This window comes from Chlamydotis macqueenii, chromosome Z (assembly GCF_036417535.1).
Source record: "Chlamydotis macqueenii isolate bChlMac1 chromosome Z, bChlMac1.mat, whole genome shotgun sequence".
NCBI classification, from domain to species: Eukaryota; Metazoa; Chordata; class Aves; order Otidiformes; family Otididae; genus Chlamydotis; species Chlamydotis macqueenii.
In genome coordinates this window covers 65,033,136-65,048,849 of record NC_141593.1, presented here as the reverse complement: position 1 = coordinate 65,048,849, position 15,714 = coordinate 65,033,136, and the positions used below count along the sequence as shown (strand labels likewise).

At 42.2% G+C, this 15,714-nt stretch overlaps 1 protein-coding gene across 2 annotated transcripts in view; it reads right to left on the bottom strand.

Moving 5' to 3' along the window:
- Positions 1 to 15,359, bottom strand: part of DTWD2 (DTW motif tRNA-uridine aminocarboxypropyltransferase 2) — a 91,791-nt gene extending 76,432 nt beyond the window's left edge. For both annotated transcript variants that reach the window (XM_086770486.1, XM_086770487.1), the window contains exon 1: positions 15,076 to 15,359. In XM_086770486.1, the coding sequence (XP_086626612.1) occupies positions 15,076 to 15,212 (137 nt within the window). In that variant the 5' untranslated portion in view covers positions 15,213 to 15,359. The remainder of the gene's footprint in view (positions 1 to 15,075) is intronic.
- Positions 15,360 to 15,714: the final 355 nt, after the last annotated feature.

Below are 15,714 nucleotides of genomic sequence, written 5' to 3'. Positions count from 1 at the left end.
AGCGTCCTTTTTCTGAATAGCAGGCACTTCTGTCAAACTCATTTTGCTTTCGATCTAGCATCAATCTTATTAAAAAAGTAGTCAGCTGGTTTCCTGGTACAATGCAATGAAATGATGTATTTTAAAACACTACACTTGTTACTAAACAGTAAACAGTTAGTCTATTTCATTAAATGTGTTGATTTTTACTGAATACAGAATATTTTCTTTATTTAACCAGGTATCAAGTTCATTAAGTTATTCTAAAGCTTTTTGGGGATACTGTAAGCTGTTGCTTTTAAGGTATACAACTGATTAAGCACAAGTGCTTTTAAATGCTGAATACAGCAGTCACCACATCAAACCCCAGAAGCACATTGATTTGTACCTAAGGAACAATGCTTTGCAAGCAGCATTTCTAAGGCAAAATACCTTACAATACTACTTTATTTTGAATTAGAAAGCTAGAAGTGTGTTGCATAGATGAACCTTTCTTGTGTAGCTTGGAAACACTAATTTTATAACTATTGTCGTCTATTTGGCAAGTATGCTCATAAAAGTTAACAAAAACAAGGTTAGACTGCACCTGAGTACCTCATTAAGAGACAGATGGGAAATGAGATGGACCACAGCAGTAAGATCTTCTGCTGGAAAACTAGCATTGCCTGGCCTGAGAGACCACAGGTATTAACTCAGACAGAGCACAACAGTACAAAGCTATAAGCAGACTCATAAAATAATTCAGATTGGAAGAGATCTGGGGAGGTCGTCTAGGCCAGCTTCCCACTCAAAGCCAGAATAATTTCAAAGGCTTTGATCAACCTGATCTGAGCACTTACAAGGATGGAGACTCCACAGGCAATCAGCTCCAGCATTTAACCACTCTCACAAGTAATTACTTTTTTCTTAAGTTGGAACACAGCCTACACTCTGGTTGAAACAGTCGGGATATACTGGACCTCTTCTGCCCCCAGGGCACAGTGGGGGCCTCAGCCTCCTGCTCACCTCAGTGCCCTAGTTCTTTGCCCTCGCTGGTCAGTATGCAGGCTTGCAATGCTGCCAGGTCTTGTTCAGCCCTGGGCACGGGGCTTTGAATTTGCTTAATTCCTAACAACAAGACAGCTTGTCAATGTCTCTCTGAACCGCACTTCCGTCCTGCAGTGCAGCCACTGTTCCCTCCCCGTTGGTGTCACCTGCAAGCTTGCTGTGCGTGGCTTCCACCCCACCAGCCTGGTCACTAGGAACACGTTCACCAGCTTTGCACACAGCATAAACCCCCACAGAAACCTCTCCTAAGCAGCTGTCTTGTAGACTTTGAACTGTTGATCACTCGAGCTCAACAGCCCAGCCAGCTCATTGCTCATTTTGTAGTCCCATTCATCTAGTCTGTATCTTCTCAGCTTGACTACCAGGATATAGCAGAAAATTCTCAAACACCTTCCTGGTATTGTTATCCACTCAGACGAAGGTAACCACTACTATTTCAAAACCTGTCATCATGGTTAGATACTATTAAATCTATTAACCAGTCTGGCAAAGAAGGTGGGCATGCTGTTTTTCCTTCCACCCCCTACTCCCACTTGTTTTTGTGGCATGTAACTTCATTAGCTGTCTGACAGTGCCCTTATTAAATTTCTCCCTTGACCCTTCTCCAAACTGCTACACAATCTATATCTGCGAACATTAACAAAATACAAAACCAAAGCAGTGGCTCATAACAGAATGATACTAAAGAAAACCAACTTAATAGGGTTTGATGGATGATAACCACTGTACTGTGATAAGTGTCAAAGACATTACCAAAGAAGTTTGAGAGACTGAAGCTCTACGATACTTAGGTGTCTAGATCCCTTTGAAACTACTTGAGTTTAAAACATATACATAGCCATCAGAATCTCTGCTTCAGTTTCGTAAGGCATGAAGGGGCTATACCTATAAGAAAGTCTGTTGTACTCAGTGAGGTTTTTTTTAAATCTACTTGGAGATTACATTCTAAAAGGCACTCAAAAGCAACTTAATGCACTGCATGAGCTGCCTGCTTTCTCATCCATTAGGGTTTTTTAAATAACTTAGATGTTGATGGACAATTAGATATAGATCTCCAAGAGAAACACCATATCTGGATTTAATTGCTCATCTCTCTGGTATTTTAACGAAGAAATTCCCTATTAGGGGGTACAATTAACAAACCCTTTATTAAAAATAGCAAAACATATTTAAGCCCTAATGATTTTACAGGCTTAGAACTCCATTTGATGAAAACTCAACAAAGAAAGAGAAATTATCAAGTCTCTAAATGAAATCCTAACAGACACTGAGGAAAAAAATAAAAAGATTATTCCCAAACTGCCCAAGTGGAATATTGAATTCAGAACTACCAGGAAAAATAAATTCCATACATTATAAAACTGAAGTGGACCACTACTGTTTTCCCATACAAGTAACAAACCATAAGAACCCCCAAAACATCTGTTTTGAGCACCCTTCTTTATAAAACATCACTTGCTTGATTTATCATGTTCTAGCAGTTAAGAATATAATCCAGTGTTAACAAAACTAGCCATAGTTAGTCACCGTCATCTCATAGCAGTCTGACCTTATCTCTGATCAACTTTTCTAGCAATGGATTTCTCAAGACTGTTTGGCTTCCTTAATAAACTCAAAAACTATAGGTGCTTTAAGGTAAGGAGCTTTTTCTTTCCACTATCTGATGTAAGCATCAAAATACATAATGCTTGAACACTTCACATTCATTCCAATTTGCTCCATTTATTCTCTTTCTAGTGCACAATTCACCTGTTTTCAATTTCATTAAACTAGATTTTTGAAATAAATAGAAATGTTGAAGTGCTGGTACTAAATAGAAGTATAGGGAAGAATGCCTATTCCATGACCCCATAAGAAAATTAAAATATTTTATAACAAACATTGTAAGGCTGTATAAGCAGATATTATCAATTCATACAAAAAGCATCCCTTTTCAGGTGCTCCTTCCAAAACCTAAGGAGCATGCACATTCAATTTTATTTAAAATCTCTAGCCTTTTGAATAACAGTTGATTGACTGCTTAAAAAAAAAAAAACAAAACCTCAGAAAATATAATTATTGATCATTAATACAGAAACAATTAAGAAAAACATGAAGAAAGAAATAAAGATCAGCCACAGTAACTATCTGGTTACTCATTAGGCAAGAAAAATTCCAGTTAACTCTACAAAACAAATAATCTACTATCTCCTGCTGTTTTGCAATAAGAGACCTAGGACAAGGCCTCCAGGACTCATTTTGTCTGTTTTCTTTACACAATGCCCAGCAAGATAAAAACTAAACACAGCAAAGACACATTCTCCCTTACATGATTAAGCTGATACAGCTGGACATTAATGGAGGACAACCTTGAGACTAAATGAAAACCTGTTACAGATAGTTTGCACATCTTCAATATTGACATAGCTGTTTAATAGCTTTAGGAACTAAGGACAAGAATTTGGAAAGAAACTCTTACCAGAAATGATAGGCATCATTAGTACAGCTCAGAAATACTATCTAGAAAGATGGAAGAAAAAAAAATAGCTGAGGACTACGTCTTAGAAGCCAAAGGAGAGCTACGCTTCCAGCAACAACACAGGCAACTACTAGGCTTACACATCCAGGAGTCTGAAGTTGGATTATCTGTTCCAAGCAGAAAGCATTACAGACCTTGACAAAAAACATTTCAGCAGAGCTTGTGGAGTAAAAAGTACAATTCTGGCAAAGCTACAAAACAGCCAAGAGAAAACTGAATCTAGTACTCAGAAGACAATATTTGACATTAAAAAATGAGAAAGTGACACACAGGTGTATTGTAAGGGATAAATCTGGATGGGAAATCAAACGGTGGAGTAAAATATAGTCACCAAAATGAGGAAAGAAGTCTTCAATAACCACCTTCCACAACTGAAATGGAAGACAAAACAAAAATATTCATAAATGAAAGGCAGTCAAAAACTAGAGGTGGAAGAAGTCAGATCACCCTGATAATTCATTCTCAGGCAAATCAGGTTAAAAAAAAAAAAAAAAACAAAAAACAACCAAACCCCTAAGAAATTCTAGGCATAGAGATTCAAGGAGGGAGGTAGGTTTGAGGGGTGCACCCAGGAGTTTGAAGTTGGACAGAAAAGCTTGGTTTTGTAAAAATGAAACTCAGTTTGGCTGACGTGGAAACAAAAGAAGAAAAAAAAATAAAAGGACAGGGTAACTGAAGTAAGACCACCTCAGCCACAGGATGTTCAGACAAGCTCTACAGTACTTCTGTGTCATAAACAACTCCGGGATATGTCAGGGCTGGCTTTCCTTAAACAGAAATATTGTTCTGTTTCACAGCATCACATTCCAGATGAAACTCACCTATGTCAATCTCAGATGCAAGCCTCAGAAATTATAAGAAAAATCACAGACTTGGCTGCACTTAAACCAACTCTTATTTGGGTATATGGGTAACAATCTTCAGCTCTCATCTACTTTCGTAACCATCACGGTATGAACAGTAAAATAGTGGGGTTTTTTAGGTTTTTGCTTTGCGTTAAGTTTATAAAAACGAATAGCAATTCTTGTAAAGGAACCATGGGTACTTTTAGTATTCCTTATGATTAAATTCGGAAGCCTTGATCAATGCTGAAACATCTTTGGTTTCTCTTACAAGACACTACCATCCCCAAGGCAAAGTTGCAGTTGTTGTAATTACAGAAAAGAAGCATATCAAAGGTACTAGAGTTGCTTTAATTAACAAGATTATTCTCTGCTGCAGATCTCATCTCTGGTGGTGCTCCTACTAGCCTATAGCTGTCCACAGTTAAAAGGATGTGGCCAGCCTGACTTCTTTTTTTTTTTTTTATTTTAATGCCAGCAGATCAAAATGGATGCTAACCGAGTCAGCCAAGCACAAAATAAGTGACCTGAAAAGGTCTCTACTCATTAATCTGATCACAATATAATAGGAAATGAATAAATGCCTTTTAAATTTAGCACAGCTGAAAGAAGTAACATTCAAGTCATTAAAATTTTTAATTCGTCAACAGTTCTGGCACCACTCATTACTGCTAATACAGGCAAAAGAAACAACAGCATGAGAAACTATTCCAGATACAGTAACTACTAAAGGCAAGACAAAAATAAACCGAAACCCACTGACCAATGTTTAGCTTGATATTTATAATTCTAATCAAAAGAACCCGCAGACTTTAGTGTGTAAACTATAATCATTTAAAGCAACATTAATAAAAGTGTGATAAAATTATAAGAGGCACTGAACTTAAAAACTAACACTTCGTAATTTTTCCACTTAAATAATTGTGATATTTTTTATTTAGTAGCATTAAGTTACCTCAGTGCTCTTTCACAGCAGTTTAAACTCATCCCAGTCAAGCTCCCACAATTCCACATTCTACCTCCAGTCTGATAACCCCAGCCACAGCAGGCAGAAAGCTGGTAAAAGTCAGTCCACCAGAAAACTCACTCAGCAGAACAGCTAATTGGTTCGTTCAGGAGAAGGCTGAGCAGTGACCTCATCACAGTCTACAACTTCCTCAAGGTGGGCAGCACAAGGGAGAGGTGCTGGTCTCCTCTCTCTGTGACCAGCAACAGGACACAAGGAAATTGAATGAAACTGCATCAGGGGAAGTTCAGATTGGACATCAGGAAAAGGTTCTTTACTGAGAGGGTGGTCGGTCACTGGAACAGGCTCCCCAGGGAAGGGGCCATGGCCTCAAGCCTGCCAGAGTTCAAAGAGCATCTGGATGACACTCTTAGTCATACAGTCTGGTTTCAAGTAGTCCTGCAAGCAGCATGGAGTTGGACTCTATGATTCCTTCCAACTTGAGATATTCTACGATAATTATCTACGATAATTATCTAATCCAATTATCTAATTGGATTAGAACACTGCTTTCAGCAATAGTGGTCACAGGGCACAGTTCTCAGGCACCACTGGAATGACCACCCCTTTGCTATTAGACTCTAAGACCCAGATGGAGCTTCAGAAGGAGGATACACTTCCACAAGTCTCAGGCTGCAGGGAGTGCTTGGGGCCTGCCACTGGGGCATGTGGTCTTCTAGCCTGCAGCTGTGCATTTGACCACGAGCTGCGCTACAAAGTGGAAGAGCTATGGGACGGCGTCATCTTGTAAAGCATCAGAGAACATAAGAAAGGGATCAGCTGGATCTCTTCTGAGACCTTGAACCTTCAGCTGCAGCAGAGGAACCTGTGCACATGAAGCAGGTAAGACAGAATTCTAAAGAAGCTGGAAGGTAGTGACCTCTCACACCAGAAGGAAGGCGCCTGCCTTGCATCCAATGACATGCAGTTACACAACAGTCTGTGTCACTGTCTTCATAACTGATGAGAAGCTGGAAGTGCTGTCCAATGGAGCATCTCTGATGGCTTGGCATGACCCACTCAAGACCACTAAAAGGAAGCAGAAAATAAGAGTCCCTAATGCAGGGGATGGAAGCCCCTCCACCATCTGTCTTGTAGGGAAGTTTTCTGCTTGCTGCCGGCTCACATTTGGGATATTGTGGAAAAGCGACCAAGGCTCATCTTGCCCTCTGCTGCTCTTCCATGTAGGCACTAATGACACTGTTGAGGTGACCTTAGAATTATCAAGTGTGACTACAGAGCTCTGGGGATGGCAGACTAGGGAACAGGTGAGGGGGGAGAATCTCAGAAGGACTCAATGGACTCCACAAGTTAATAACTGGTTGTGCAGCTGGTGTCAGCAGCAAGGTTTTGTTTTCTACAACCATGAGATTCTCTTTGAGGGTCAACAGCTACCTGAAAGAAATGGGATGCATTTACCAAAACTAACTTTGCCAACAGACTGGCCAAATTACTGTTAAGGAGAGCTTTAAACTAGAAATTTTGGGCAAGGGAGTGATTCCTCAACAAACAAGGAAGTTGTGTAGGCAAGCATCACCATGATGGGAACAGAAGAGACAAAGCAACCAAAAAAACAGAGGTGGAGTGAGGACAGGCATGTGAAGAAAGAGATGTCTTCAGAACAGCCTAACGAGGAAGGCTGTTAAACCTGTACTGGGGAATCGGCACACTCAAGTGCCTCTCAAACACTTCTAGACGTAGGATGGGAACAAACATCACCAGTGCTAAGCAGAGAGAAAGGCTCATCCCCCTCAACCTGCTGTCAGTGCCAGCAGGAGAGAGAAGTCAGTGTGCAGTTACAGGGCTGCAGCCTCATTGGAATCATGGAGACATGGTGGGATTTCTTACAGGACTGGCATGCTGTGGCAGGCTGTGACAAAGGAATATGGGCTTCTTAGGAAGGACAGCCTGGGAAGGTAAGAAGGCAAAGTTGCCCTTTATGTGAGACACCAGTTGAAAAGCCTGGAGCTCAGCCTTGGGACATGTCAGGAGTTAGTTAAGATTAGCAGGCAGACCAAGAAAGGTGTTTTGTGGTGAATGTGCGCTCTAGACCTCCTGCTCAGGTAGAAGTAGATGAAGCTTTCCTCAAACAACTGTGAGAAGCCTTAAGTTCACAGCCTTTGGTCCTCACAGGCAGCTTTAACCATCCTGATATCTGCTGGAAGGACAATACAGCAGGGCTTAAGCAACCCAGGAGATCTTAGTACACTGATGACAAATTCCTGTGAAGATGTCACAGATGATTAAGGAACACAGGAAAAGTTGCCCTGCTGAATGTGAACAGGAGAGGCAGCCTTGGCATGACTGAGAGGGTGGAGTTCAGGATCCTAAGAAGAGAGAGCAGAGTAAATTTTTCATTGCAAGTTCAATGCAAGTTCATTGCCTTGCCTTTCTGGAGAGCAGACTTCAGCCTCTTCAGGGATCTGCTTGGAAGAATCCATGTGATGAGGCCATGAAGAAAAAAGCAGTCCAGGGGAGTTGGCTGACATTCAAGGATCAGCTCCTCCAAACTCAGGCAAAGTCCATCCCAACAAGCAGGAAGCATGCATGGATGAGCCAGGAGCTCCTGACTAATCTCAGACTTTAAAAAACAAAGACGTGTACAAGAGATCAAAGCAGGTGATCTAGGAGGAATACAGAGCTGCTGTCCAAGCATGTAGTGATGGTCAAGGCTGACCTGGAGTTTAATCTGGTCAGGGATGTGAAGGGCAACAAGCAAGGCTTCTACAAGTACATAAACAGAAAAAAAAAAAAGACAGCTAAGGAACACGAGCCCGCTGCTGAATGGGGCACGGGAATTGGTGACATAGGACAGCGAAAAGGCTGAGGTGTTCAATGCCTTCTTTTCCTCTGTCGTTATCAGTAAAACCAGACTTCGGGAAGCCCAGGCCCTTGAAACCAGAGAGGAACATATGGAGCAAGGAAGGCTTAACTTCTGTTGAGAACAAGGTTAGGGAGCATTTAAACAAACATGATGTTCAAAAGTCCATGGGGCTGATGGCATGCATCCATGCATGGTAAGGGAACTGGCTGATGCTACTCTGAAGCCAATTTTTATTATCTCTGGGTAGTGGGAGAGGTTGCTGAAGACTGGAAGCAAGTAAATATCACTTCTGCCTGCAAGGACAAGAAGATCTAGGAAACTACAGGTTAGTCAATTTCACATCAATCCCTGGGAAGGTAGAGGAGAAAATCCTTGTGGAAACCATTTCCGAACACATGAAGGACAAGAAGGAGATTTGGAGTAGTGTCAGATGGGTCTACAAAGGGAAAATCATACTTAACCAACCTGACAGCCTTTTACAGTGAGGTGACTGGTTTGGTGGATGAGTGGAGAGCAGTGGATGTTGTTTACTTCTGATAGTGTCTCAGCCTCCCATACCACCCTTCTAGATAGGCTGATAAATAGTACCACTTAGATAAGCTGACAGTGAGGAGGAGTGAGAACTGGCTGAACAGTCAGCTGCAGAGGCTTGTGATCAGCAGGACAAAGTCCAGCTGGAGGCAAGTCACTAGTGGAGGACTCCAGGCATCGATACTGGAGTACTGTCCTTCCCAGTACAAGACAGACAAACTTACTGGAGCATGTCCAGCACACAAACAAGGATGACTAAGGGACTGGAGCATTTTGCACATGAAGAGGGGCTTAGAGCTGGGACTCTTCAGCCTGGAAAAGAGGAGGCTCAGGAGGATCTTATCCATGTATATAAACGCCTGACAGAAGGGAATGAAGACAAAGGAGTCAGACTCTTCTCTGCAGCACCCACTATCAGGGTGTCCTGGTTTCAGCTGCAATACAGCTGATTTTCTTCCCAGTAGCTGTTGTGTTTTGGATTTAGTATGGGATTTGGTATGTGATAGTACACTGATGTCAGTAGCTGTTGCTAAGTGATCAAGGACTTTTTTCAGCTTCCTAGGTTTTGCTGATGTGCAGTTGCAAGAATCTGGGAGAGGTATAGCCAGTACAGTTGACCTAAACTGGCCAAAGGCAGTATTCCATGCAATAGACATCATGCTCAGTATTTAAGTGCAGGTTGGCCAGTGGGCAGCTCGCTCTCTTGTTCTCTCTCAGGAAATTTTGGTTCCAGTATTGCTCTCTGTTCCATTCCACAGTTGCTTCTTGGAATGTATCAGTCGTGGGGTCGTCAAGTGGTAAGAAATTATGCATCACTCATTTTGTGTATTTTATCATTCCTATATTTTATTTTATTATTATTATTTTTGGTTTTTTACTATCATTATCTTTCTCTTTTCTGTCCTAGTAAACTGCCTTTATCTCAACCCCTGAGTTTTCCTTTTCTTTCTGATCCTCTCCCTCACTCCCCCAGTGAGAAGGAGGATGAGCGAGTGACTGTCTGCTATACGGTTACCAACTGTGGTTAAACCATGACACTGGGCAGAAGTAAAACACACCAAACATCATCTGAACACAGGAAAACACTTTTTTTTTTTATGGGTAAGACACTGGAAGAGGTTCCCAGAGTGGTTGTGGAATCTCCATCCTTGGAAATATTCAAAACCCAACTGTACATGGTCCCAGGCAGCCTGGTCTAGCTGACCCTGCTTAAGCAGGGGTCTGAACTAGATGATCTTACGAGGTCCCTGCCAACCTCACCCATTCTGTGGTTTAAGCAACAGTGACATGACAGAGTAATCTTACTATAGCCACAGCTGAGAATCCTAAACTGGACAGACTATGAGAGTGGTCATTGACAATTATGTCCTCATAGGAAGCTAGTGTTCCTTTTCACACAGCAAAAGAGAAAACACCTAAAGTGGAAAAAAAATTACCCCAAAGTATGAGATGGTAGTACTGCTCCTTTTCACCACCATTTGAAGAAGGAGCTATATTACTAGTATCTTGTTATTACCACTACACCGACCACAAATAACAGAGATCCCCCTAGACTAGATGATACTTCTTCATAGTAGGACTACACATACACACACTAATACCAACTGATGAAATACAGCAACTCCCTCCCAAAGACAAGAGTCTTTCAGTCACACGGTGAACCCACCTCTCCTGATGAAGGAAAATAATTTCTGGCACAATCTGGCTTTTAGTTGCTGCCAAATTTATCATGCATGTGAATGGATCTCATTTTTGTTTCATTTGCTCAGCCTTCCCCTTTCTGTCTCCTGATGATGCATAAATTTAGCTCCTTTTACACTCTGCAGAATCATCTTACTTATCCATGTAATTTTGACATGCAGGTTCTCAGATACACTTGTAAACTCTATGCCTTTAATTATACTGAAAATTAGTAAAATTAGCAAAGATATTGCTCTGATTTAGGAGTCTTTAAAACTGCTTAACAGCATTTTTAAAAATTCACTCAACTGAAGCCTGTCAGCTAATCATGTGGAGTTTGTTTGGTTTTTTCCCCTTCTTTTTTTTTTTTTCCTTTTTTAAAATGTAAACATAACAGGAAATGTATGAAATAGGAAAGGTATTTAAAAATAAAAAATACCCTAAAGAACAGTAAATCACCTCTTACAAGTCATGAACCATGGGGAAATACACAGTTTCAGTTACATAAGAAGTTTATTTAAGCAGTGATAATAAATCAATACTTTCACGGAGTGAAAAATTGCAATAGAGTAGTGAAAATAAATGCCTAGAGTTCCTTTTTAAGAACATCAAAGAAATCAAAGGCTATAAAAATATTTTCTTGCAGCAGGCATTGCTAACAAAATTAATGCATGCTTATGTCAGTGTCTCTGATAGTTAATTAAACTTTAAAATTCAAGTTTACACTTAAATATTATATCAATGTGCTATAAACCAACAGCATGTATTTGTCCTGTTGAAGAAAGACCATGCTTTTTGAGACTCAGCTTTTGTATGACTTAACAGGATTATTAACAAATATGGGACACTTAGGGAAGAACATGATATTTTTCCTCAAAATATGAAGTAGCACTATCAATCAGCATTATCAATCTAACCATGCTATAAAAAGCACTCACACAGTACCTAGATTAAGTATAGTAACTAATATTTTAGATATAGGCAAAGGGAGCATTTTTATGAAAAGATTAAAGTTATTCCTTCTCTTTTTTTTTCCCTCTTGAGTTACAAATACTGAATAACAGCATATATTATAGCAGAACCTGAGAAAACACTAGGTCTGGTTGTAATCCTAACTTTACCACATAAATTAGTCCTGCAAACACTGTTTCCAGTGGGGATTTGTGATGGCCCACAAGAGACCTAGCAATGCCACAGACCATAAACAATACTCACGGTTTAAAAACTTAGTTTTTCCTGAAAACATTCCTCAGAAGTTCTCCTACTACAGTAAAATTCTGCACAGGCACAGTCAAGATTTCTGGTAACAAGTCATTGTGGATTTATTGCTTTTGTACTACCAAAAGGTTGTTTCCTTAACAGCACATCAAGTATCTAGAAAACAGTGAACTCTGACCCACCCAAGGACACAATTTCAAAATATTATATTGCTCTCAAGAGCGTCACACCACAGAATCAAATTGTTGCCCTATATGGCTTCAAGTCGTGGTGCCTGCTTGTTTTGTTTTCCATGCTAATAGCAACTTGGAAACTATATTGAGCTAATTCTCCAATTTAAATATTTGAGTGTGGGGCTTTAACTTCTGAAAGCAAGTTGAACATTTAAGTCCACTGAGAAAGCCTTAAGAAGTGATCAAACAACCACTAGTGATTCAAATTTTATCATCACCAAACTTTTGGTTTTGGCAGACAAACAATACATATTAAACTGTAGCCTCAACAATAAAATAGCAAAGTCAACTGCACATAATTCATTTGCATCAACAATTTACCATCTCATAAAACAACTATGAGTAGGATCACTCCCTACAATGCTTTTTTTTCAAACTAGCGCTTACACACACACACACAAAAAACACCTCTTCAAAATGTAAAATTTCATCAAATTATTTCATTCAAATTCTCCACCATAAGGTATTGCGAATGCTAGCATTTTTTCCACTACCACCATAGGCAACAGAAAGTCTCAAACACATAATACTTAGAAACATTCTGTTCCTTCAGGACACTAAAGTCGTTCATATTATCCAAACCAAACACTTATACACCTTACTCCCACATTTCTGTTTCACATCTTGACTGATAGAGTACTTGTTATAAAGCTGTCAATCAGCTGTCGTGTCATATTAAAAAAAAAGCCAAAACCTTCTCAGTTCCCCTGAGGAATCACCAGATGATGCTAAACAGAACCCATTCTTCTGTGCTTTTGTATTGAATCTAGACCATCACCACTATAAACATTGATCCTAAATACTCTTAAATCACATTCACTAAGATGCTTTACAGCAAAAATGAACTCTATAGTTTAGAAAATCGAGGGATCTAGTTAAACATACCTGCCTCCAACCCTCACCATCATGATAATCTTTAGGGTAATACTCAAGTGTCGTAATAGTCATTCCCATGATGTACCCTAAGTCATTGACTTATTCACTTTTACTCCAAGTCATGCTGCAGAATGCTGTGCTCCAAGACAAGCATAATTTAGTTATATTCCTGAGGAAGAGGATGGAGAGGATACACTGCAAAAATAGACTGAATGCACAATTTGGTCTTCCATCGTAAACTCCATCAAAACTTTAGTTTTAAAAAAAATTGCCACTTTCCTCGCTTTTCAAAAAGCAAGCAGCTTTGTGGTCTTTTTGTCCTCCATGGTTTCTCTGCCCCTACATCTCTTTCAGTGTCTGTTCTCATTGCACCCATGCTCTTCACAGCAAGTATAATTGATCTAGAGCTCTTTAAGAACGTGTTGTTTTAATGCTACATGGTGATGAGGAGCTCAATAAACACTCTCCATTAGGTTTTACTATGAAAGAAAACAGGGAGATGTCGGTTTTGGAAACCATTTTTGTAGGCGATTCATCAGAGGATCTGTCCAAAATTGAAGAAACTAGAGCAGAGGTTATGAAACATATTCACAAAATAAACATCAATAATCAGTAGCACCCTATACGCATTTTAAAAGAACACAAGGTTAAATAGCTGAATAAAGAATGACAGTGGGTTAACTCTCATTCTGCAGTTCCTTGGCATCTCAGGACAAGAAACAGCAAATGCGAAATAACTTTGGAAAAAAAAACCAACAAACAAAAATGTGCAGCAAATAAAACTGTTAACTAAGCAGAAACTATAATTTAAAATATGGTTAGTGAACACTTACAAAAATACATGATTTACATCAGAGGAATTGGCATAGCTGTTCCCCAAGGAAATCCTGCTTTTCAAAATTACTTAAGATCTCCGAAAGATTCAAAGAACACGGAGTGAGGGTGCTGCACGAGTCAGAAATCAGCTTTGGCTTTCCAAAAACTTTTAACAAAGTTCCTTATCAAAAAGTTACCAGGAAAATAAGCAGTCATAGGATGAGGAAGGGTCCTTTTAAGAATAAACACATTACCCAAGGTATAATTCTCTGGCTTGCTCACATCTTGAATACTATGTGCAAAAAAAAGGAAGTTAGAAGCCACAATGAAAATAAATAAAAAGGTAATTCTTCCCACCCAGGGTTTGTAGGCCTGAAGTGTCTCCTTGCCAGCTAGATGTTGCAGATACAGGAACTTTACATGGGTTCAAGAGGGGCTGGAAAAATTCAGAGAAGGAAAAAAAAAATAATCTACTGGGGTATATTAAACAAACAAAAACATATCTGGCTCAAGAAGTCCCCTGACCTAAAACTCACTGGAGAAAAAGAGAACAGCAGAAGAGAAGTGTCACACCTCTGCTCAGTTTTCATCTTTGAGCATCAACTATTGCCCATCACTATTTTTTGTATTAATATTTAATATTTAGAAATGTTATGATTTACACAATACTTACTTTTTTACGACTTTTTTACAAGAACCTCATAAAAAATAAGCTTCTGAACACTGATGCTTTAAAGAGACTACAGTTACACCATTAGTAAAATTACAGGCCTTTCTACTCATTTTACCAACCAAGAGAAAGAGGTGAAGTCAATATAGCAACTGGAAATTTTTTTTTCTTTGGCGGTTTTGCACAAACTTTTCTGAAGTTCCAGAACAACTGACACACTGCCAGCTCGCTCTGCTGAAAGGCCATATACACACAGACACATGATCAGGTTACAAGGTATTTCTGTAAGATCAAGTCACCGCCTGCTTTTAAAAGACGCCTGATTTCACATCGAGTTACATTAACCCCGCCACTCCCCAGCGCCTGAACGGATTTCAAAATCAGCTGTAAAGCTGTCAGATAAGGTTGGTTTCTTGTTCTTCTTCGACTAAGCACCACAGAGCGAGCAGCCGTGTACAGCCTCCTGTACTTCCCTGCAGGGGAAGGCGGCCTCCCGCGGTAAAAGGGCCGATGCGCGGCCCTAAACCCGGCTCTGCCGGCAGCTCCGCTGCCTGCGTACGGACGGACGCGCGCCCCTCGACGGGTACGGACACACGCGCACACAGAGCCCCGCGAGACCCCGAGCCGCTACAGTGTGTGCACGTGAGGGCCACTTCTTCCCCGCTAAGCAACCGACCCCCACCCGCCTCTGGCCCCGTCCCAAGTAACCAAACCCCGCCCGCCCCCACGGGCCGCCCCGCGGCCTCAGCGCAGCCTCCCGGAGACCGGGGCGGGGCGAGGGCCGGCCGGGCCCGCTGGCCGCGCGGCTCTTCCACAGCCCTGATCTGCGCGTCACCTGCAGCGCCCGCACTCCGGCCGCCTCTCGCAGCTCTCCACCGGCAGCTCCCACAGGCCCGCACAGCCCTCGCCCTCCTCGCCCAGGCCCGGGGCCAGAGCCGCCCCGCTACCGGCCGCAGTGCTGCCCCGCTCCATGCTGGCGCGGCGGGATGCGTCGGCCCCCGCCAGGGGGCGCCGGTGGGCAGGAAAGGCCGCTGTCCCCGCGCATGTGAGATGTCCGCGCCCCTTCGCGGGGCTCGTCCAATCGGGCGAGGGGAGCCTTTCACCCGGCGGGTTGGGGAGCGGCGCGGCTCGGTCGATAGGGGGCGCCGTTGGTCTGCGGCGCTGCCGGGGGCCGGCTCCCGGCCGCCTTCCGCCCGGCGCAGCTGGGGCTGGCGGCCGCGGGAGCGCGGCGCTGCCCGTGCTGTTCACCGGGAGGGAGTCGGGGCGTGCGGGTGGCGAGAGCGTCGCTAACAGCCCGGCTGTCGCAGCGCCGGAGCCGGCCGGGCCGGGCCGAACGCCTCCCGACAGGCCTCGGCCTTTTCCGCCGCACCGCCCGGGCACGGCGAGCGGCGCTGCCACCCGCGGCGTCTCTTTCGGCGCGAATTCCCGCCTGGCCTGTGCCTCTCGGCCCGCCCGAGCTGCGCCGGGCTTTGGG